This window comes from Lithobates pipiens, unplaced genomic scaffold (genome assembly GCF_037356315.1).
Source record: "Lithobates pipiens isolate NorthernLeopardFrog02 unplaced genomic scaffold, aLitPip1_a1.2 Scaffold_19, whole genome shotgun sequence".
Classification (NCBI taxonomy): Eukaryota; Metazoa; Chordata; class Amphibia; order Anura; family Ranidae; genus Lithobates; species Lithobates pipiens.
Genome location: NW_027507764.1, coordinates 121,564,293 through 121,589,562, shown reverse-complemented (window position 1 = coordinate 121,589,562; position 25,270 = coordinate 121,564,293). Strand labels below are relative to the sequence as shown.

Here is a 25,270-nt window from a genome sequence, read left to right as displayed (position 1 = left end):
ATTTTCACTCCTGTTGCTGTCCTTATCACTACCCCTCAGTACCGACTTTTCCTTGACTACACTTTGGCTTGATCCCAACTGTAACTATTTGTTATTGAACTTTGGCTTGGTCCTTGACTACTCTTCTGTTTGATCCCAACCTGGAAAACGTGTTTGGCTTATTTATTGAATATGCTTCTGCTTGATCCCTATCTGCTACCGGACTCCTAGCTTGCGCACCTCCTGGTGGGTGATGCTGAGAACCACAACCTGGCACTAGCACACAGCAAAGCCCATCTCCACCGTAAGGAGTTCTGGTGAGGACCAGTTAGAGCTTAGACCCCTGAGCCATCTGCCAGGGTGACCTGCTTGTGTACTTATCCTGCTGCTCACCTTTCTACTGCTATGGCCATTGGTCTCGAGCCTGACCCCTAGGTGCGACACAAGGGGGGTGGGGGGGTAAGAAATCAAACTGGTTACAAGGGTTTAAACAAGATGTGAAGGACGTGTTGGCCTTTAGCACAGTGAGAGTATCTTGTCGTAGCAATCCACACATTTTTTGTTGCCTTGAGATTCTTTGTAAGACTCACCATTTAGTGGTTTAAGAGCGGCAGCCCTAGATATTGGGATAATCTTCTCTGAATTATGGATGCACTGTCTGTTAGTCAGCCTTTTCTCTCAATTAATAAACTGCCATAAAATATCTAACAGAAATTTCTGTGTAAACCTCACAAGTCACAATACAAGTACTATTTAATCAAATCTTTTATTCTATACAACCATAAAATACACTTCATTAAAGTAATTGGTATGTTCCCCAGAACTACAACGGCATCAGAAGGGTTTAAAAAGGGCTTTCATTAGGCATCAAACCATAAATAAAAGTAGGCTACATGTTCCAAAGGAATGGTATGAGCAAACCATATAAAACACACAAACAAAAATTTAGTATTGGTGATTACTTTTTCAAATTTTTAGTAACATATAGCAGTAATAATTAAGGAGTGAATAGTATAATAAAACTGCATTAATTCAATTTCTAAATATGAAAATATAACATGCCTAAATATATATATTACATGTGTGATGTCAAACATATGGAGTGAAATGTTTGATGGCAGTAAAAGCTTAGAGGGGTTATTGGCTTTATTAATAGTATACAACAAAGAGCAATGATAAGATGCTTCACATCAACCACTCAGAAGTCAGCTTACAGTAGTGACATGTGATTAGAATTAAAGCCTATGTCCAGGTTTCCTTTCACTTTAAACACTATTTCCATAACCAAGTTATTCTGCTGTTGTATCAGTGTAGTAGCATCTCCTACATAAAGTGGGCAGCGCTGTGTTCTAGCAGCATAACGGGCTGAATCCAAAGCTTCTGCTGATTGACCGAGATGGAAAGCGGGATGACACCTGCCTGCCTCTCCACCTCGGCCAATCAGTAGAAGCTTTGTATTCATTGACAAAAATACAAGGCATAAAGGAAAAAGGAAGTTCGAACAGCCACACTACTGTAGAAATGCAGGTCACCATGCTCCTCTGCTAATTCCTTCAGGCTTTTAACCCGTTTGGAGATTTTTCAAATGAAGGCGATTTCTACAGTAGTGCGGCCATCCGGACTTCATCCATTATAAGCTGAGAGTTGGGCCTGTACCTGTTCAATGCAATCGCGGCAGGGTGTTACTGGTGGATCTGGAGCCCTGTTTCTCTCATGTACAGCTTTCTCTGAATGGCTGAGAAGCATCGGTGCAACTTGATTTTGTTCCTGCAGCAGATGGGAAGTCACCCATGATGCTGCCAGAACACAGCACTACATACTGTATATAGCTGATGCCTCTAACAGTATGATACAGTGCTGAGTGCAGCAGAATAACTTTGTTATAAGTACAGTTTATTTGGGCCAACTTGACCCAAACTAGTTATTTGAAGTGAAAGAAAACCTGGATTTAGACTTTTAGCTCACCACATTTTACAATCTGATTGTACAATCTCTTTAAGATCTATTAAGAAGTATGTAGTATAAGGGCCTGCCTTATTGGCTATAGGCCTTAATGGGCAAGGATACAATGATACAATATTTTGCCAAAAGTATGTGGACACCACTCCAAATTCTTGACATCAGGTTTTCCCAGTGAAGGGTACTGTTAATACTACAGTATACAAAGGCATTTTTGACAATTGTGCTCTTACATCATTATGGCAAGAGTTTGTGAAAGGCCCCTTTCTGTTCCAGTATCACTATGCAAAAAGCCAGGACTATACCGACATGATTTGATAAGTTTGCTGCAGAGGAGCTTGAGTGACCCGCACAGAGCTCCAATCTCAACCCTACTAAACACTTTTGGGATGAATGAGAATGCTGAATACGAGCCAGGTCTTCTTATCCAAAAGCAGTACCTGACCTTACAAATATTTGAGTGAGCACAAAATTATGGAAAGCTTTTCCAGAGGAAAGGAGGCTGCTTTATTCATGAACAGAGGTTTAACTCCATGTTAATGCCTATGATTTGGCAATGTCCAAGAAGCTCATACAGGTGTGATGGTAAGGAATCCACAAACTTTTGACAATATAGTGTACTCCTAGCATAGATTTTGAGGTTTATGTAGATATAGTTTCATCCTTACATCTTTCCATAAAACATGAAATGATCAGATGCTGATCGCACAGGAATTCTCCAACCAGCTGAAAACAAGAAACTCTGGCTGCCAGAAACTGTTACAGACCTCTTAGTAGTTTAGAAACCACCGGGTCTCCACAAGAAATACTCTAGTCCTTCATGGCCAGCCTAAATAAAGGTGCTATAGGAGAACCATCATGCTAGTGATTCTTTTTTTCTTGTATAGGTATCATGAAAGAAAGATGTGGACTGCCATTATTGGCCTTTTTTTTCCTGAAAATGCTAGCTGCCGGCATATGCCCGACTTCGCTATCCATGTATAAAACCTACACTTACCCACAACACTTGAGTTCCTCTGCCCAAGTGCTGGGTTGCTCTGATTGGACAAAGCTCTTGCACTGCCTGGTAGTGTTCACAATTGCTCTTGCCCTTATACATTCCCACTGGCCCATCATTTTGATTGTTGCCTTACTGGCCAAGAGTAATGCATATTAAAATTTAGAAAGCCTTGTTTGTATTATACTTTGCGAAGCATGTATGTACATAAATGTATAGTAAATATACAGGGTCTCCTTATTCAGCTCTAATACACAGTAACTTTGCTCACTGCTCCCTCACGCTGAATGCGATTCTGTGTTGCAGGACTGGCCTTATTGGAAATATCAGACCACTAAAAAGCTTGCCTTAAAATGCCTAAAAATACCAAGTGATGATCCCATTGTAGTACATTGCATGTGATAGCCATTTTGGACGGCTGCGACAACCTGTCTTGTGTCTACGTGAATATTGTTGGCCACCTTAATTCTAATAGACCCCATTTTAACAAATGTAAAGCCAGGGAATGATAACCATATTTCAATTCTATGGTTCTTCAATGTGAGCAACCACACAGAGATGGAAAAGTGGGAAGCTCCTGTTTGCATGATAAAGTACCCCAGGTTTGCTCTTACACTGGAAGGGATACATTCACACACTATTATTTACACAGAGATAAGCAAGCATATTTACCTGCTCTGTGCAACGATATTACACAGAGCGGTCCCTTACCTCCTCTTTGGCATTCCTCCGCCGGCGCTGTCCACATCTCCTTCCAGATACCCTCTTATCGAGTGTGGTGCTAAGGGGGACACCCATGTGGGCAACCTCCTGAGCCAGGCTGCGTGCATCCATACACATACAGTGATGGCAAGCCACCCACCGACTCCCTCCTCACAGAAGTTTGACTGACAGCAGTAGAACCCAGGATGAAAGGTGAGTGGTGCTGCAGCCAGGACAATGCTGGATCAGTGAGAGGAGTCAGGTGAGTGTTTAGGGATGGGATGGAGAACAAGTAGTGCACAGATAATGCATTAAGGTAAAAAAAAAATTACCTTTATCATCACTTTAAGCTAGGGAAGATGTGCTACAAATGTCTCTGTCTTAAGAGGTAAGGTATGTTTAAATCCTTGTTAGACTTAAAATGAGCATGGCAAAAGTATGGAAGCTTTCACTGCTAACCTCATCTTGAAAATTCTTGCTGCTGTTGTACTTATGTTTTGGCTTCTATGATATGAGCTATTAACCTCAGAGGAATTCTGACTTTTACCTGCCACAACCTTGTTCAGAGTCTATGACTCTGGGGGAACTAAACCCATACAGTCAAATAGCATTTTCCAAAGAAAGTTTGTAATGAAAGATCACATGTTTATCTCAGGACGGGTTTACTTAACTGCATTTCAAAGCAAGAAGTCTACAATCAGCTGATCATCCATCAATTGTTGACACATATCCCTTCAGAAGAGAAGATGTGAATAGAGTCATTGCTCAGGTTTCCATCCCAAAGCAGACTGTGACTGGCAGCAAATCTCTGCTCATTGCACATGAATAAAGTACACCATGAACAAGTCTGTTAGCAGTGTTAAGAAAGACAACACAACTTCAAACAAGATTTTACATAATATTCTAGCAACAGACTCTGCCAGCTTAAAGCAATTTGTAGTACAGCAAATTAGAATAAATCCACACTGGAATGGAAGTGCAACATACAAGCCTACATGGCCTGGTACCAGAGAAAAGCAACCTAGAGAGGATTTGTATCTCTGTCTGCTGGGGTTTATACAAAATTGGGAATCCACCTCACTAGATCAAATCCCTTCAAGCTGGCCATACATGGGAGGAGGACAATAACTGCAAACCCACCAGAAATTAACACCTGAAATGTTTAAGGATTTCTCTGTTCTGGTTGAAGTGTAGCAGGGTCAGGTCTTCACTGCTCTCTGTAACCACAGAGGGGGTTATTAACCCACCCTGGGGGCTTAGCTATGAAAGCCAACTCAGCTTTTTAGCACAGGCACAGTTTTTACAGTCTTAAAGTAGCCCTGCAGGGATTCTAATCCTTCTGACCAGACCCCTTGAATTCATAGCAAGCCTCTGGGGATATCTTATGTTAGGGCACCCCACAAACCCTGAAACATGGGAAATGCTAAACAGCATCATTGTCTAGGAAGCTGCACCTGGCTGTATCAACCCTGTCCTAAGGGCCCACTAACAGGCCAGGTTTTATGTATTACCTTGGGGATATGCAGACTAGAATACTGCAGTCACTGAGCAGCAAATGATATCACCTGTGATGTATTTCAGTTATCTTGCAAACCTGCCTGTTAGTGGGCCCTGAGGACAGGGTTGATGACTACTGCTAGGGGAGGTAAGTTAAACCATATGAAAGACAACTCTAGGTGCCTGCTATGATATCTAAAGTCCACACAGGATTATTTATATACATATACACACACTTTTATTATTATTAATTTATATAATCTTTCTATAGGTAATCTACCATAGGGCTGATAATACAGCAATTCGGTATCTTCTGGCACACCCTCCATAGGCATAAATGGATAATTCACTAATGACAGCAGATTGATAAGTGATGGCCAGGCTGTCACAAGCACATAGGAATGGGGCGATGCTTCCCAATTGAGGTTCCAAACAGCAGTAAGGCTGGGTTCACACTTGCAGTGACCATGGCTCACAGCAGGGGGTCCTGTGCATCCCTGTACACCCAATTTCAGGTCCGTATTTCTGCCTAAATTTGCACCTGAAACAGAGCCAAAAGGCGCACAGGACCCTTTTCCAGTGTGGACTGTGGCCGCCCCAGAGCTGTGTGTACCGGCTCCATTGAGAGCCGGACACACTCTCCTGACATGCGAATTAGATGCAGGGAAACCCACATCCAATTTGCATGTGTGAACCCAGGCTAAAGATCAAATGCAGACCCAAATCTACCTTAAACAGAAAAAAGTGATTTGGCAAGTTTTTCTTCGCGACTGATGGGGGATCAGGTAAACATTTCCATAACTGATGTGGTGCTTTGCCAGCTTAGGCATCCTGATATTTGTTGTCACTATTTAGGAATCATACAATGCCCAATTCCTACAATACCAAATCACGATCATTAAATCAAACAATTTATTTTAACCTCTTTTTCCCTCTGTATAGTCAGCTTTCTGTGTCACGAAGAAAAGATAATATTAAGACAGATTACAAACTGAACAGCTCAAAACTTCTGCTTAATCAGCTGAAGCTACTTAAAAAGCTGTACAAAGTTATATAACACTCTACCTGCCGTGCTTACAATATCACTTCTCTGAGTGTCTACAGCATTTGTCCAGTAATGAAAAGGTAAAGAATTTAGCTTTTTTTTTATTATTTAACTGGAACCATTAGGTGACATGTTACTTCCCCTTTAAACGCTCCTACCCAGCAGTGGATCCAAATCATCTTCAAGATGATTGCTGTTTAATTATATGACCACTAGATGAAATAAAATGAAATGACAATTCAGTCCATAAAACAGCACCTTGCATCTGGCATTATTAACTTATACACAAAACGTTAACCTTATTTACATCTCGAAAAAACGAATTCTTTGTCTAGCAAGTATGAAATTTGCCTTCCTTTGTTTCAAGTTCCAGAAAACTTTCCATAAATCCTGGAACCTCTTATGGTACAAAATATAGAGTCAGAGCAGCCGTGGTACATACATGTCATCAGAATGGAAGGTTTGGCTCAGTGGCTAATGATCAGCATTGTGGCAAGGGGAGCAGAGTTTAGTACGATGCACAGCATCAGGACCTGCACCAGGCCATATCATTCCTCATACAGGGAGATGATTACACAAGAACTGTTGGCATCTTTTTTATTATCAAAGTGCTGGTGCGCTTTACTACCAACAATTAAAATGGAAGAAAACAAAGACTTTGGGAGTTAATTGATGATACAAAGAGCAAAACTACACTATAACTCAGGAGGCCATTTGTCTTTCTAAATCAGCTCATGCACCAGTGACATTCCTTCCATGAAGCAATGTAAGACTTGAGCGTCACCCTATAGAAACCTTACAACACAAAAGTCTTACCTGCCTTATGGCCCTCCAGCTACCTCCTGGTCGAAAGACAGCGCAGATATGCAAAAACAGCATTAATGATTGTAATGATAGTGTGCGAAAGTGATACATTTACAACATACAATATCATGGGTGGCCTGTCCAAGATGGTGCCAAGGCTTGGAATTGTCTTCAGCCACTAAAGACCCAGTCACTAATTCTCAACACTTTAGCCAGTCAGATTTAAGAAAGATCGGATGATTTGCAATGCATGTCAGTGCTCTTTGTACCATCATATTTAAATAATGACTCCACCATTCTGACAAATGTAATATTATAGGGTAGAATGAGGCAGTCTTCAACTATGTTAACATTCCCTATGGTTCTTTTTTTTTTAGGTTATGTAAATGAAAGGATTTTAAAAATCCACTATACCCAGTAAGTAATGAACACATTTTTCTTGTTGTCATGGAGGAACACTACACATGGCTGAGTCTATGGAATGTTCTTGGGCTGCTCCGGATATGTACAGAGACAGCTGCATTCCACTGATGCAAACACGCATCAACATCAATGTTGATCATGCTCAACAAATATGGTCTCTTTGTATCTCCCTCTAATTAACCCGATTCTATATTAAATATTATATAAATCATATTTTGCTTAAAATGATAGCATAAAAAAGGCCATAGATGAGCCATTTTTTTTGGTTGACTGAAAGAAAAAAAACAAAAGAAAAAAAAACGGACCGAATTCCCCCATCCACACATTCGATGTGGATGGAGGAATCTTCCCACTGTCATTGTAGTCTGACAGTGGGGAGATTTCCTTGTGTATGCCTGCAGCACTGATCCAGTGGAAATTTTCTAGCAGGGTGGTTGTACAGAAGTCGATCCATAAATAGATCGTAATTTGTTTGGTCCCTGCTGAACCGTCCAAATTTCGATCCATCTATGGGCAGCTCAACCTTTGCAGGTACCCTTTTGGTTGAATTGTTTTACCTTATATCATCTGGCTTGTATCCATTGACTTATTGTGTACAATGAATACTTAAAGGCATAGAATGGCTCCAATACAAAGATTTTAAATGCTTTCTATGAATATACACAGTATCTACATCCATCAGACAATTGCCTCCTTGACAAATCAGTTTCAATTTGGCTTTATTAATAAAAGTAGTGCAAATTTCTAATGACAACATGTAAAGTGCAATAATCCAAAACAGCTAAACAGATTTCCTTTAACTGCAATCAAGACAATGTGTTTAAATCTGGTTGGCTGGCAAGGGTTACAACACTTTGTACCATGCTCCTGTACTTTGTGCTGCCTTATTGAGGCCTGTATGTGAAAGAGATACTATGGTAGTAAGCATGTACAAATCTCCAGTGCAACTGAACCCAAGAGGTAAAAGGGAAAACAAAACACTACTAATGCTATTTACAAGGATAAAGATATCACATTGCTTCATACCTTATAATGTCACTGTCAGAAAAGTGGAGTTGTCTTTCAATGTACCCAGTCTATGCCAACAACATTAGAGGCAGCCATTGTGTGGCACATGAAAACGCAGCTTGTCAATTCGGCAGGAACCCAATAAGCTTCCTGGAGGGGTGACGCTATCTCTTCTAACTAAACAGCTAAATAGCCTATACAATGGCTGCCCAATGGGGAACAATTCATATAGCCCTCCTTCATAGGGACTGTTCCTTACCTTGCTGAACTGGACAGTTAAAACTACTACCTGCAGACTGGAATGTACTTAGACATACATGGTGAAAGGGGCAGGGGAACTTTACACCAACTAGCTCTTCTGAAAGACAGAAAATCAGAGCTTAAGGACTCCTGGGACAGATAAGCAGAGGAAGCATTACAAAGTGTGTATCAAAGACTTTGTACATTAAAACACAAACAAAATAACGTTGGGCTGCCTTCGTTTTCTGGATCCTTCAGGTAACTCAAGTAACTACAGCAGAGTCAGTGGGTAATTGCTTATTTGTTAGATTAACTAAGCATACACATGGATGCCCATACTGGCTCTGTGTTCAAGAGTTCAGCAGGCTTCTATACAGTACTAATGTTGAATCCAGACAAGTAATGTCAGTTTAGTCACTCCTTGGATTTCTTTCACGTGGATTTCTGGCGGTAGTGGAGGGTCAGATCACCCCCACTCTTCCAGATGAAATGTTTCACAGTTCTCAGGTCCATATTGGGATCTAAAATCTGCAGAAAACAAGACACAGGCATGGGAAAATGAATGCAACAAATAAGTGAGAAGTATTAAGACAGACGGTCAAGCTTGTCTTCTTAAGATGCAAATCCCTTGGCCGTCATAGTGATCTAACACATTTTAAAGGCATTATACACGTTCAAATCTTTTCAATGATTTAACAAGTTGTTAGTGTAGGTAAATTATCTGCGTTTGCCTTACACTGTAAAGATGGGCTAACATTGTGGTTGCAGTGTTATGGTTGATCGATTCCCTTTTGTACATGTATTGCTTCAGCTAGCTGGTTCCTATGTGCCAAGGAAACAGAACTACTTCCTGTTCTAGGTCACACAGAGTCCAACCCATGCCTCACCACCCCCTTTGTATTGTATCACCAATGTGGGAGTGATAATGTGATGAAACACACAATCTCCAGCTGTATGAGAGTGAGTTCTCTGAGTGTCTGTGAATGCTCTGCCTGCGTTTTAGATCTAATTACTGTGTAGCTCTAACTTGTATGAGCACTAGACAATATATATATTCAGGGTTTTGTGGTTTCTCCACAGGAAGCATCAGGTCTCATACAACAGAGGTCATGCATTAACCTGTGCAATGCTATACCAAATGTCTTATGTTTCAAAGAGAAACCTCTAACACAGGAATGTGAAGGTAGACTGTACACAGGGCAACAAATGACATCATACTACATGATCAGCCTATGCAGGTGAAAAACACAAGGTGCAGGAAGGAATGCTCACCATGTCTTTATTATTTCCTGACTAGCTCAGTACAACATTGGTTATAACAGTGATTTGGGATCTCCTCACGGTCTCTTTTTTTTTTATCCTTACAAATTACTGTGTATATATAGCCCAACTGAACTTTCAGTTTAAACCCGTTAAAAACATTCCAAGCCCATCAAAACAAAAGGTATGCCTTTTTTTTTTCTTTAAAAAATACCTGTGAAAAATCTTGTCCCCTGCCGGCATACTGAAGGGAAGAACCATGTCACTCTCGGTGGGGAAGCAGTGATCTTTCTGCAGAGGTTTGGCACGTAGAGTTGGAATTCTCTGATCAGCAGAGAGCAAAAGCTTTGCCAATTGTAGGGCTATAGGTTGGACTCAGTAAAGGCAAAGCTGGACCTCTGCAATGAGACCACCATTTCCCCATGTACAGCAAGTGTCGCACTCTGCACCATTGGCTCCCTCTGCTGTCATTCAAAGTCAGTTAGCCAATCAGGAGAGAGAGGAGTGGGGCCACATTGTGGCTCCGTGTCTGAATGGACACAGGGAGCTGTAACTCGGCTCGGGTGCCCCATACCAAGCTACTTTCTGTGGGGGAACTCGACAGAAGGGAGGGGCCAGGAGAGCCGAAGGAGGGGTCAAAGAAGAGATCTGAGCTGCTCTGTGAAAATCCACTGCACAGGGTAGGTAAGTATAACATGTTTGTTATATTTAAAAGGGGGGGGGGAAGAGACTTTGCAATCACTTTAAGCACTATAAATGCTAGATACAAAAAACTCCCATGATACTGTATTTACAAAGCATTCAGGGCTCTCTAACAGCTCAAGCCAGCATCAGCCGTTTCCTACAGAGCTGTGTGAACTAGAAGAAGGGGATGTGCCATACTCTGACTTATTGGTGTGTGTGTGTGTGTGTGTGTGTGTGTGTAAAAACAAAGTTTGCAGGTTCTAGAGCTCCATTCACTAGCTGCATAGGGTAAATAGGTCTTTGTATGTAATATCCTGTATTTACCTGGCTAGATAGAAAACATTTATAAAGTTAAACCTCTGCCCTGAACAGAAGAAATAATATATGTATAAAAGAGATATGCTATGCTTAATGTGATTTATAAACTCTTTTTTTTATAGTAATTTAACAAATGATATAAATGTACGTTAGAGGGTGCACAGAAATGCATATCCATTGGATTGCACTGCACTATATATATATATATATATATATATATATACATACATACACACACACACACACACACTACTATATGTGTTAGTCCCACACAGCACAGTAACTCATATAAATTTAAAATCCCTCTTTTACTGATCTGACTTCAGCAGTATCCGACTGAATCTTACTGCAGTTTTTATACTGTTATAGTGTATAAGTCTGCATAGATTCTGTACCCAATATAACACCATCTTCACTGCACGATCAACCACACAAATACAAACCTCCCAGAACAAAGACAAGTAAACATTACCTGGTCCTGACAAAGAAGTTCGATTTTCTCTTCAGCCAGCACAGCAATGTCTTCTTCTTTCTCTTGCTCTCCTGGCTTCTCATTATTTGAGGAGCTGGTTGTCTGAGATTCTGTATCCACATTTATAATCTTCTCATAGACATGCTCCATCACCTTTCTGACTTGCAGCATGTCACTGGCTGACAGTCTGTCCCTGCAAAGGTGGGCATGCATGAAATGTTATTAATCATTCAGAAATGGTCAGAGTTTATACACAAACCCTGCTACGATGATCAGTCAAAAAAGGGGTTATTGGCAATTCCAGGTTTCTAATATTAGGATCTTTGGTTTGACTGTAAAATAGTTTTATTGGAATACATCAAAGGACAAATAGGTCTTGATATTCAGGAGTACCCTGGGTTATTCCACCACCTTTAAGTGAATGGACACTGGCCAAAAAAAGGCAGGAATCCACACCCAGGCATAAGAGGGGGGGGGGATCTCTAGGTCTGTGATGTACTCTAAGAAAGGGATTTTACAGGTAAACCAAAAATCCAAATTTCTTAAATCTTACATCGCTGGACACAGTTGATATTCATGCCTACTTGGGATGTCCCAAAGCAGTGAACATGAGGGTTGGGTAAGACGGCAGCAAGGCCAAACATGCACAAAAAAAAAAAAAAAATAGAACAGGGGAGAACCCCACAAAAATGCTGCCTGCAAGCTCTTTTGCCAAAAGCTGGTGTCTGCAGAGGCATGAGCATCAACATCAAAAAACGGAGTAAACCTGTGAAGAGAAGACCAGGTAGCAGTCTAAACAAAAACTTGAGCTTGATGCTGAAAAGTAGAGCTGCACGATTCTGGCAAAAAATGAGAATCACAATTTTTTTGCTTAGGAAAAAAAGATCACAATTCTCAAAAACGTTTTATTTTAAAGATTGATTGATTGAGAGCGACTGATTGATAGCGATTGATTGATTGATTCAGAGAGATTGATTAATCACTATCTCTATATCACACTCTGTCAATTTGAGAGTGATTGAGAGAAAGAGAGAGAGAGAGAGATTAATTCAAAGAGCTTGATTAATTGAGACTTGATTGAAAGAGGGATTAAGATTACAAAGCATTTGCTGATTAAAAAAAAAAAAAAGAAAGAAAGAAGTATAGCAGCTCACATTTTGACAGTGCTGCAGCCTGCAGTCACACTGTGTTGGTGCATGGTCCCCAAGACCTCTGGGAAGAAGGAACATACTTTTCCGACCAATCACATTCTTCTTTGAAAGAAACACTGACACTCTTGGTAGAATGGGTTTTGACCAGGAAAGGAAGAACCTTGCCCTTGATACCATAGGCCTGAGAAATGCGTTTACAAATCTACCTTCAAATAGTGGATTGAGAAGTAGACCGACACTAACGAGGACCCTAAAGTCTAGTACACATTGCTAGTTTTTTTTTTTCCGTTCAACCCAGTGGGCTGAACGAAAAAAAGAATCTGACAGCTTAGGGCGGAGCTGCTGTACAAGCAATCTGTTCTATTGTTTTGCTTCAGAACACTCTGGTCAGAGTTCTCAGCCATTGGCTAAGAGCTGACCAGGAGCCAGTCAATAGACCTTTTGCAGTCATGTCCCTTTGACAGAAGCTGGCTGAACAGCAGTACACATGTGCTGAATGCTGGCCAGTTTCTACTAAACCAGCTGATGCCGCCCCACATTTGGCCTTGTGTACGGGGCTTAAGGAGGAAGAACCAAAGTCAGACTGTTGAAATTAAGCACACCACATTTTTGCTGGCCAAACCTGCGTGTTCAGAATCACGTTAATGCCCTTCACCTTTATCCTGTGCAACAGGCAAATAAGAAGATGAAGAGAAGGGAGGGCATAGTTTAGGGAAAACTGATCCCAAGGAGTCACCCATGCATCTACTGCAAATACAAACTGTTTAGTTTGTTATTGAATCTGGATGCCAAAAGAACCACATCCAGAGTCCGTGCCCAGACAAATCTCTCCAAGCACCTCTGGATGAAGGGCCCATTCTGACAGAGTTAGTTGCTGACAGCGGTGTAAATCTAATCGGCAAATTTCAGCATCACTTCTTGTAAGTGAGGATACACCGGAAAGGACTTTTTTGGTAAATAAATTGGTAGGTTGAGTTCTGCTTTAAAGAAAAAACAAAAACTTGACGATATTTGAACCCTAGCTTATTTTATTTTGTTTTTATAATTATCACAAATGGGTTCTTAGACCAACCACTAGTTCTCTTAAGAAAAAAACTGAAAAATTAAAAAAGCAAATGACCAACACGTACTACAAATATACTCACTTCTTCAGTGTCTTTGCTCCCGATGATGAATGGGGTTGGAGGTAGAATGGAATCTTATTAAATTTGGGCATGTTTTTCTACAAAATAGCATGAAATGAAGGTCATTAGTTTTAAACAAACAGACCTCTACGTGTTCACAAATTTAAAATGGATGTAACATGGCATTCCCTGGTTAACCACTTCAAGACTAGCAGTTGTTTACCATGAATGGCCCATACAATTTTTTTTCATCATTGCAGCTTGAAGCCTATTGGATAACAACTTTGTGATACCTTATGATACCAAAATGATAAAATTACCATAAACTAAATAAACTGAATGTACAATCTCCTTTAGATCTACCGTCCACTAAAAAGTGCAAGGGCCTGTTTGATTTGACACAAACTGAATGGATTGTTTATTAGGTGTGTCCTCCTCCTATATATATTTTTTTTTTATAAAGGAAGGAGATGGAACAATCAGATTGTATAGTGTATGACCATCTTTAAAGCCAAGGTTTAGTCAGTCTGCAGTCACAACACTTACCTGTAATGAAGTATGTCACATGTTAATCAGGTAGCAGGATCCAGTAGAAACATTCTGTGTAGGGATGACAGGTCCTCTTACCGCTGCTTCACAGATTGTGGTACATGCAGTGTAATCAATGTGCAGGTTCTTATTAATGGAGGAAGAAGGGGGCGGGTCTCCATCAAATCTAGCGTCAAACGTAGCTCAAAGACGGCTTACCTATTAACTCTCTCTGTTCCAGAAATTCAGCAGCAGGAAGAGGACCTGTCATTCCCGCACAGAGGATTTCTACAGGATCCACTAATATGACAGATGGGGGACATACTTCTTTAAAGGTAAATGATGTGACTCCGGCTATTAGAGCATAATTTATTTTTTTACTAAACTTCAGCTTTAAAAACAAACTGATACATATAATAAACATTTGTGTGCTGTGTTTAATAAAAAAAACTAGCAAACAGAACTGAAGGAGAGGAAGGGATTAATTAGCAGTTAAATAACAAAAAAGCTTTATTAAAATTATATGTTTGCTGTAGCTAAAGCCCCACACACACTATCAGATTGTCTGCTGATTTTTTCCTTCAGGTTTACCAAAACCATGTAGTAGAAGGGCCTGCCTGATTGCATACACATTGAAACCCCTAAGGTTTGACCTCATATTATATGGTTTTGGTAAATCTGATGGAAAAAATCTGCAGAAAATCTGATAGTGTGTACGGGGCTTTAAAGTGGTTGTAAAGTCAGAAGGTTTTTCATCTTAATGCATTCTATGTTCAATAGGAGGGAGGGGCCAGGAGCACCAAAAAGGGACCCGAGAAGAGGAGGATCAGGGCTGCTCTGTGCAAAACCAACTACACCGAGCAGGTAAGTATTATGTTTTTTTTTCCTTAAAAAGAACAAAGACTTTACAAATCATTTTAAGGCCCCTTTCACCTCAGCATACTGATCAGGTACGCCTGTCCGTTTTTCAGGTGGACCCGATTGGCCCACCCACTATGGGGAGGCGGAGGTCAGCCAGCATGTGTTTGCTGACACCCAAGGGCATCTGATTTGGTAAAAACAGACAGATGGGGATATGTTCCTCATCTGTCCGGCAATTCAAAACTAATGACAGTCGGATGGAAACAGACAGGCAGTCACCCGACTGTCCCATAGGGAACAGAGGGCTGTGTCCGTGTCCACTCAGCATAGCGGAGCAGACATGGACCTGTAATCCCCCCTGCTCAGCTGGAATCAGCGAACAGATTCTCCTCTGAGAAGACAGATCCGCTTGACAGAATCTCCCCGTCTGAAAGGGGCCTAGGAAAGATAAAGAAACAAGCCGGTGGCCAGCACCAACACTGTTGTAAAGTCTGTACAAATTTTAGATAAATGATACCAAATGATCACTGTGGCTAGTTGTTCTCAAAATTTAAGCAGGAGAAAATATTTGGCTCCTGCTCACTGTCCAGAACTTCAGCAGTCAAGCTAAAAGTGCTCCCTGGTAGAAGCGTTCACAACAAGGTAACAAACATACTGGGGGCCAATGTACAGACAGGGCATTTATGTAAATGTAGATTGTCAATTGGTGCATAATACAATTTCTTGATTGTACCGACTGTAAATAAATGAAAGTGGACATCGCCTGATAATCATGCAGCAGTTCAGTGACCACCAGTTTTTTTTTGCATTATATGTGTTACATATATTTTCTCTATAAGAAAGAAAAACAAAAAACAAAAAAAAAAAAACACTTACATCCACAGTTATATCTACCACCCATTGTGGAACAGTCTCATTGAGTAGCATGGATTCAGTCTCTCCACCAGAATCTCTACATAGTAGCCTTGAAGGGAAAGAAATGGAAACCATTACTCTAGTTAAAAATGTAGACAAACACAAAATTGGATTTTGGATTTTTGGATTTTGCATTTCAACCCAGAGAGCAAACACAACAAAAAAATTATCTGCTTCCCATATGCCTATTTTAATTAAAGGAGAAGTTCACCTTTAAAAAAAAAACTTGGATTGGTGGAGGAGCTGGTACTTCTTAGGGCACAGGGAACCCTGCTTAATGCTCCTAAAGAGATTGTATTAAATTGAAGAAAAAAAAAAAAAAACAGAGGCCCCTTTCTAACTCTTTGGACAGCTCTAATCGATAAGGAATTGCTATAAGCTACTTACTTGAAAAAAAAAAAGAGTAGTTGGGTCTCCGATACTTATGCTCTTACATGAGGCTGTCCTAGTTTGAAACCTGTTCCCAGCAGCAACTTTCATAGTTGTGGCCTTGGTGATAACTTATACTGCTGTTAACCTTCATATGATGCTTTATTGCTCCCCCTTGTGGGGATGCCATATCTGTTTGGTTGATGTTACTGTGAGGGTGCTATCGCATTGGTATAGTCATGCTTCAACATTTTGGGATGATTTCCCAATCCTCATTTTGAGTATATCCTTGGAGGTTGCACTGGGAGGGGGATAAGAGGGTGTTTTTTTTCGTATTATTTTGTCTGTGCGTGCAAATGAGTAACTGAATTATTTTTTTTTGGGGGGGGGGGGGGGGGGGGGGGGAAGTGTCATATTGCGATGCAACTTGTTTTGTATTGCTTTTAAAATAATTTTTCATGAATTAAATATTTAAAAAAATGCCCATTTTTTTTGCAGGTAAATGTGCACTATTTTTTTTTTGTAAGAGTCTGGAAAGCACTGCACCGGCAATCAGCAGATAGAAGGTGACTTGTAGGTCTCCTGCAGACTGAGTGTAATCTGTCTGCCCGTACAGCATACAAGCAGGCAGGTGCACATTGACATGTAGACTTAATGAACTACCACAGCACTCAACGCCATGGTAGTTCATTGAGAACTACAAGCCAACATCTGCAAAATATGTCAATACTTGTAGTCCAGCAATGCAAGGACACCTAAAATACAATTGTTTTCAGGTGTCCTGTTCACATTACAATGCTGCGTTGTGTAGCGTTGCATTAAAATGAAACATGTATCCCCTCCTTGATTCATAAGGACCAGGTGGGCTTCGTCCCCCTTCGCTAAGCAGGTGACAACATGAGAAAGGTTATAAACCTAATCGATGTGGCCAATAGAGACAACACGGAATCCCTGGTCCTGAGTTTGGATGCAGAAAAGGCGTTTGACCGCCTTAGTTGGCCATTCATGCTTGCCACTTTAGGCCACATGGGATTTAGGGGACCTTTCCTGCAAGAGGTGCGACACCTCTATACTAACCCTACATCACAGGTAAAAACCCCATTTGCCACCTCACCTACCTTTCCAGTGACCAATGGTACCCGCCAGGGATGCCCACTCTCTCCTTTGCTATTTGCCCTATGCGTGGAGCCCTTGGCGGCGACCATTAGAAGAAACCCAGATATTCGGGGTATACCTGTAAGAGGTAAAGAATTTAAGATGTCTCTGTTCGCGGATGACATCATCCTAACCCTGACCCAACCCAGAATCTCATTACCCAACCTACATGCTGAACTCGATAAATATCGCAAGCTATCCGGCTATAAAACTAATTCTGCAAAGTCCATGGCCCTCCCCACTTAACATCCCAGAGAGAGAACTCCTCCATCTACAGTCAGAGTTTCCCTACAACTGGGAGCGGAGCTCTTTGAAATACCTGGGGGTTAAATCTTACCCGGTCCTTTGACTCCTTATACAAGGCTAATTTTCCTCCCTTGTATAGGTCAATCAGAGAGCTGATAAAAAAATAAAAAATAAAAATGGAAGACCCACCAATTATCTCTCTTAAGGCGAATCACATCCATTAAAATGGTCCTACTCCCTAAACTCCTATACCTATTCCAGACCCTCCCCATCCCCTACAGCCACCTACGCAAACTACAGGCTGCCCTCCTGTACTGTGTGTGGAACTACAAATGACACAGGGTCCCACGTTCGGTTATGACAGCGGCTCGCACTGACTGAGGCCTGGCATTCCCTAACTTGGTTAGATATTATCAGGCAGCCAAACTACGAGCAATAATCTCCTGGTTCACCCAAAGGTCGTACAATAGATGGACAGAGAGGGAAAATCTGGTTAGCGCCTGTGCACCCGAATAGCTTCCTATGGAACGCAAATGTCAAGGTGGAACCTGGCCATTTGCTGGGGCCCATATCCCAGCTCCGTCGGCTGTGGCAGAAGTTGTCCCGTGAATATGAGCTTAAATCTGAATGCTCACTGATGACCTCCTTCCTATACAATCCCAAAGTGTCGGCTAGTCTCACTCATCAGATGTCATGGCCCTGAGCTTCACGAAACCGCGTTCTCTTTGGACATCTGGTGGACCCCAGGTCCCACAAGCTGCGCCCATTCTCCGAGCTACAATCCAATCATGACCTTCTCAGACAGATATTCTCAAGCTACTTACAGATACGACACTATGCCCAAACTATAGCCCCATGCCTGCAGTTCTCTGTACACTCTCCATTTGAATGTATTATACTTGAGGGCAGATCGCGCAAAGGGCTGATATCTGACATACATCGAATTCTAAATAAGCATTCCATACAAAACCAGGGCAAGCATGCATATATGCTCCATTGGAAAAAGGAATTGGGAGAAAAAAATCCTGGGAGGAGGCCTGGGGTGCGGTCTGGAGTCAGGCTGCCAAGAGCTCCCCGTGTACTCTGTACAAGGAAAATGCCTATAAGATTCTCTTTGGTACCTGACCCCAGACACACTCCATAAAATATACCCCTCCACCTCTGATCGCTGCTGACAATGCCAACAAACCAGAGGCACACTCTTCCACATTTACTGGACATGCCCCTTGATAGTCCAGTTCTGGACCTCCACACAGCAACTACTGGCTCGCATCTTCGAAACACCCATACCCTTAAATCCAGAACGTTTCCCGTTAGGTCTCTCCCAACCGAAAATAGCTAAACCACACAAAAAGGCACGTTCTTACGGCGGCAAGGTGCTTAATAGCCCTCCATTGGAAGAAAACTGTGCCCCCATCCCAAGAGGCCCTTTATGCTAGGGTCAAAGACATGGAACTAATGGAGAAGAGGACAGCCAGGCTGCGGGACAAACTGGATGACCACAATGGTGTCTGGGAGCAGTGGCATTCCCGGGAGGACCCATTATGACCCGGCGGCCAAAACACAGAGGCATCTTAGTACTTTTTAACTATTCATATATATTCTCTAACATGATCTCAAATACAGTGAGAAGGGAGAAAAGAGCATGGCCGAGCCATGCTATGTTTGTCTGTAGGTACACACAGCCTGGCTCAGGAACAAGCTCGCACATATGCCACCATAGGAAGTAGCTTCCTTTAGTGACACACAGAAAAGAGGAGCCTCCAGGCAGGAGACCCCAGAAGAAGATCGGAGCTACTCTGAGCAAAACCACTGCACAAAGCAGGTAAGGTCTGATGTGTTAGGTATCAATTTGCTCGATGTGACCTCATATTTTAAGTTAAAAAAATAAAAAACGTAATATATTTTGTTTGTGTGCACTAAAACCAACAATGTTTTCAGAAAATATATAATATTTGGGGATTTTAATTAATTTTCACACCTAAAATTATTATTTCTAACGGGTGCAAAAAAATAGTTTTTTTTTTTATAACAGCTTACCTGTAAAATCCTTTTCTTGGAGTACATCACGGGACACAGAGCACCATAGTAATTACTATGTAGATTATAGACCACCTTCTGGTGATGGACACTGGCACACCCTAAACAGGAAGTTGCCTCCCTATATAACCTCTCCCATACCAGGAACACCTCAGTTTTTGTAGCAAAGCACCCTGTGTCCTGTGATGTACTCCAAGAAAATAATTTTACAGGTAAGCTGTTATAAAAATCCCAATTTTCTTTATCATACATCACAGGACACAGAACACCATAGTAATTATGTGGAACGTCCCATACTAATGCTATTTCAGGGGAGGGAGACACAACCCGTAGGGCGCCAGACTTGAGGACCTATACTGTTGCCTGCAGAACACTGCTCCCAAAGGCAATATCCTCATGCCCTTTTTTACATCCACTTGACAAAATCTGGTGAATGTATGGACTGCAGACCAAGTTGAGGCCTTGCAGATTTGAGCCGTGGAAGCTTGGTGATGCACTCCCCAGAAGCAATAAATGCTCTAGTAGAGTGCATTTGACATGAAAAGGTGAAGTCTTACCTTTTAACCATTAGGCCTGAATTATAACTTGCCAAATCCACTTAGCAATAGTGGACTCCGATGCTGCCTGTCCCTTCCTAGGACCCTCTGGCAGCATAATAAAACATCAGTCTTTCAGACCTGAGCAGTCATCTTTAAAAAGACCTTGACCGCTCTCACTAAATCCAGGCAATGTAGTGAGGTTTCTACCCTAGAAATAGTTTTTTAGCAAAAAAAAAAAAAAACACAACAGTAGGACAATATCTCGGTTTAGGTAAAAACAAGAATTCTACCCATGTTATATTTCTGAGGGTGCCAACCCTTGGATTCACACCAGGAAACATAAGCCCTCCAGAGTCTAGAATATATAATCATTAATGAAGGTAGAAATGACTGACCCGGAGAGACTACGTCTCTTCAGAATGTGGGCTTCAATAGCTAAACCGTCAAACTTAAGAGTTTGTAATGTAGGTAGAATATCCGCCAGAGAGAGTAGGTCCGGCCGTAGTGGAAGGGACCATGGATCCTCCACCGCCATGTTTACGATTTCTGCATACCAGGACCTTCTAGGCCATGATGGGGCTACAAGAATTACCGGCTTTCTTTCCAGCTTGATCCTACAAAGCAACCATGGTAGCAATTGAATAGGGAAAAAAGGCTAACTCTGTGAAAGCGGACTCCATGGGGTCAACACGCATCTGTCTTGCATGTGAGTGGATCATTTGTCTTTGACATAAAGTTGACAAACTACATGTTGATCCTGGACGCCAAAAGATCTACATCAGGGATCCCCCATCTTTGGCATATAGCCAGAAAGATTTCGGGGGGGGGAGGGACCATTCCCCTGGGAACAACTGCTGGCGACTCCAGTAGTGCACCTGCCAATTCTCTATTCCCGGAATGAAGATGGCTGACAGTCAAGGAACATCGTTTTCAGCCTAAGCTAGAATATGGTCCACCACTCTCTGAGCTGTGTGACCCTTAGCGATTGATATAGGCCACAGCTGTGGCATTGTTGGATTGGCTCCTGATAGGACAATCCCGTAACCTGAATGTTCAGTGCCTCAGAGCCAGACATGTTGCTCGAACCTCTAGGATGTTGATGGGCAAGGATTTTTCAGTTCTGGACTACAGTCCCTGGACAGTTGTCTTTTCCAGTACTGCTCCCCAACCTGAAAGGTTGGCATCTGTCATTACCACTTTCCAGGTAACTGGTATGAAGGTTTTTCCCTTCTGCAGATTCCCAGTTACAGAGCCCCAACTGAGGCTCTGGGACACCTTTGGGGACAGCAGCATTGGCAAATCTAGAGCTTGAAACATTTTGTTCTAAGCAGACTTTCGAGAGTTTTGCAACAGTCTCGAATGGAACCGCTTTGAATGAAGCCACCATCTTTCCTAACAACCTCATGCAAAGGCGAATGGAGGGATCTCTTTTCGACCTGACCATCTGCACCAGCTCTCCTATGGCGGTGATCTTTGCCTGAGGCAAGAAGACCTTTTTCTAGGCTGTGTCTATGATCAGACCCAAGTACTCTAGCCTTTTCAGCGTCTTTAAGGAAGATTTCTCTAGTGAGAATTCAACCCAGATTTTTCAGGTATTTGATTGCAATGCGCGTGCTTTGCTCCAAATGAGCCACAGACTGGTCTATTAGCAGTTGGTCGTCTAGTTAAGCCAAGGCTATTATGCCCTGTGCCCTTAACCTTGCTAGAGGTGGGGCCAGAAGTTATGTAAACACCCAGGGTGCTGTAGCTAGCCCAAAGGGCAAGGCTACAGACTGAAAATGCTGCTGTTCTACCTTGATCCGCAGAAACCATTGATGAAAGGGAAATATAGGGACATGCAGATATGCATCCCTGATGTCGATAGACACCAGAAGTTCTCCTCCTTGTAGGATAGAAACCACTGACCCGATTGACTCCATGCAAAAGGAGCGGAACTTCAGGAACTGATTTTGATTCTTTAGATCTAGAATGGGTCTGACATCTCCATTTGGTTTTGGTACCGTAAAGAGATTTGAATAAAACCCCAAACCTTGCTCTTCTGTGGGGATTTGTGTGATCACCCCCTGAGCCAGTAATCGGTCTAGTGCCGAAACAGAGATTGCCTTTTCCCTGGATCTTTGGGAACGTTTGACCTCAGAAAAATGAGACGGCGAAAACTCCCGAAATTCTAATTTGTACCCTAGAGACACCGTGGGGCTGACCCATCTGTCCTGAATTTCCTCTTGCCAGACTTCTGAGTATTACAGAAGTCTGCCCCCCCACTCTGGCGGCGCCCCTTCATAATGAGGCTTTAGAATTCTGTTTTGCAGGCTTCCGCCCCCAGGACTTCTTTTGTGAGGTTTTCCTCTAGAGTCTGACGGCGGATGCCCCTGGCACAGGAGAAAGAGTCCGCTTAAATGAAGGGCATGTATTCTGGCAAAAGAGTATTTTCCCACTGAAAATGAAAATAGTTTGGAAGTATTTGTCCAAATCATCCCCAAATAGCTGATCCCCATGAAAGGAAAACCAGTCAGGAGCTTTTTGCATGGTGATCCGGGCGACCACTTTAACCATAGGATTCTACGGATGTGTACTAGCATAAGCGAAAGGTGGGACACCTGGAGAATAGAATCTTTAATGCGTCTATGGCAAACATAATGCTCTTGGTAGTTCAGCCAAATCCTGGGCTTGCTGTATAGGAACCTCTTTAAGGGCCTGTCTAAACTGGTCCTTTAGGGATTGACAGATGCCTATACTATGGACTGAGTAACCACACCTGCTTAAGACAAAGAGGATATTAATAGGAAATTCCAACCTTTTGTCTGTTGGATCCTTAAAGCGGAGCTCCACCCTAAAGTGGAACTTCTGCTCATTGGAATCCTCCCCCCCTCCGGTGCCACAATTGGCACCTTTCAGGGGGGAGGGGGGTGCAGATACCTGTATAGTACAGGTATCTGCACCCACTTCCGGCATAGACAGCCGCAGATTCTGCGGGTATTTACGCCAATTCCTGCGGGTCCCCCGCTGTCTGCTGGGAAACACATGGATCCCAGAGACAGCGGGGACCATCCTTATTAAGCAGCACGACTCGCGCATGTGCAGTAGGGAACTGGGAAGTGAAGCCACAAGGCTTCACTTCCCGATTCCCATACCGAAGATGGCAGCGGCAGCACCCGAGAGCTGATCGAGAGATCGGCTTCGGGTGCCGACATCGCGGGCGCCCTGGGCGGGTAAGTGTCCTTATTTTAAAAGTCAGCAGCTGCAGTATTTGTAGCTGCTGACTTTTAAAAACAAAAAACGGCGGAACTCCCACTTTAAGCATTTGTTCATTGTCTACTGGACCAGTTTTATTCACACTGGAAATCGCAGTGCCAACTGCTAGTATATTCCTTTTTTTGGTGAATTTCTCCTCCATGGGATAGAGAACTGAGAAGCTCTATGGAGTGAGAAAATGCTTATCTGGGTGATCCCATTCAGCATAAATAAGCTGTTCTAGTAATGCATGGACAGAAAACGCAAGCAAAGGCTGTGAAGGTTTTAAGGAAACCAAGGAAGAAACCAAATTTGAAAGTGGAATGAACCATCTTCGTAAGACATTGTACCAGCACTTTCTCAGATTGCAAGGCTGAAAAAGGCTCATCTACCGCTGTTTCCTCCGCAGAGTTTGTCTTTCCTCCAGAATGCCCGACGGTAACACCTCATCCTCTACCCACTGATCCCCTTGCAAAGGGTCTAAGGTGGGGGATCTAACACACTTCCTATCCATTTGGATGGAGGATTAAAGCTGCTAATCTTCCCTCTAGGCCCTGCAGGGCGAAGGAGAAGGCATCCTTAGTCACGTATACAAGGGCTAAAAGGTGAGAAGCAGCTGCACCACCAATTTGTTCCAATGTCTCACCCTGGCCTGCCCCAACTGGTATTTCAGGCGAGGATGCAGTGTGGAGGCATGGCTGGAGTTTCTAGCGCCTGGGGGTGAAATCTTTGGTACCTTTTTGATGTTTTTGTAGTGTCTTTTTGGCAGACACTTTTTTTTTTTTTACTGCTGGCTTTGTCTTCTTGTCCCCAAAAGCAACAGTTATAAAACATGACACATGCAAGTAATACAAGATCGGAAAGGAGCCTTCACTATGGATTTGGCTATACCTGAACAGAGTACGTCCACCTGCTTCACCAAAGATTACTGGAGTATGAGGTGGCACCTGAAAATAGCCATTGCCTTTCTGGATCCGATTTTCCTGCTCTCCATTTACAACTGCACAAGAAAATGACAGAAATTGCAGACATCAGTTATGGATTCCTCAGTCATATTCACAATGTAGGCTTCCCTTCACAGATTGTCACCTCACCGTGATTGACTTCATTTTCCTCTTCCTCCATGGGGTTGATGTGAGTTTTTGGCCAAAACTCAAGTAATGCTTGTAATAAAAGTCCCCCAAGGTTCACTGCAAACACAAAACACTACTTTCATTCTTTATGTTCACACAAGTGTGTTTTGGTGACAAAGAAATTTAAATGAAATTAAGGATCCAGAGCCTAAACTCAAGAAAACAAAAGTTGAAAAGTAGGGTTATTGGGTGCATTTTAGCATACTTTTACTTCTATAATTTTGCTATTGTACTAAATATTGGCATTTATATGTAGGAGTCCCTAGATGTATAGCTGTCATTAGAATTGCAAATAATACTATGAATTAAGACTTTTGAAACATGGAAATATATCCAAATCAAGAACAAATAATATATAAGTAATATATTGCAGATTACTAGATCTTAGATTCAACTACACAGCAATTACACCCCTACACTCTCCCTATATAATGGAGAAGAGAATAGCTGGAGGCATTTGTGGTCCAAATCAGGAAAGCAGCCTAGGGTATAAACACTGCTCCACCATAGATACTGTATTGTGAGCGAGCATGTTGACCCTAAGAGAAAACTGTAACTGACAGAATCTCAAAATAAAACGAAAAAAGCCT

The 25,270-nt window shown here is 42.1% G+C and overlaps 1 protein-coding gene across 2 annotated transcripts in view; it reads right to left on the bottom strand.

Moving 5' to 3' along the window:
• Positions 1–726: 726 nt before the first annotated feature.
• Positions 727–25,270, bottom strand: part of WDR48 (WD repeat domain 48) — a 58,731-nt gene continuing 34,187 nt past the window's right edge. For both annotated transcript variants that reach the window (XM_077491210.1, XM_077491211.1), the window contains exons 14-19: positions 24,642–24,737; positions 24,439–24,547; positions 15,929–16,016; positions 13,685–13,761; positions 11,389–11,581; positions 727–9,182 (exon numbers count right to left, since the gene is read on the bottom strand). In XM_077491210.1, coding sequence (XP_077347336.1) covers positions 9,087–9,182; positions 11,389–11,581; positions 13,685–13,761; positions 15,929–16,016; positions 24,439–24,547; positions 24,642–24,737 — 659 coding nt within the window. In that variant the 3' untranslated portion in view covers positions 727–9,086. The remainder of the gene's footprint in view (positions 9,183–11,388; positions 11,582–13,684; positions 13,762–15,928; positions 16,017–24,438; positions 24,548–24,641; positions 24,738–25,270) is intronic.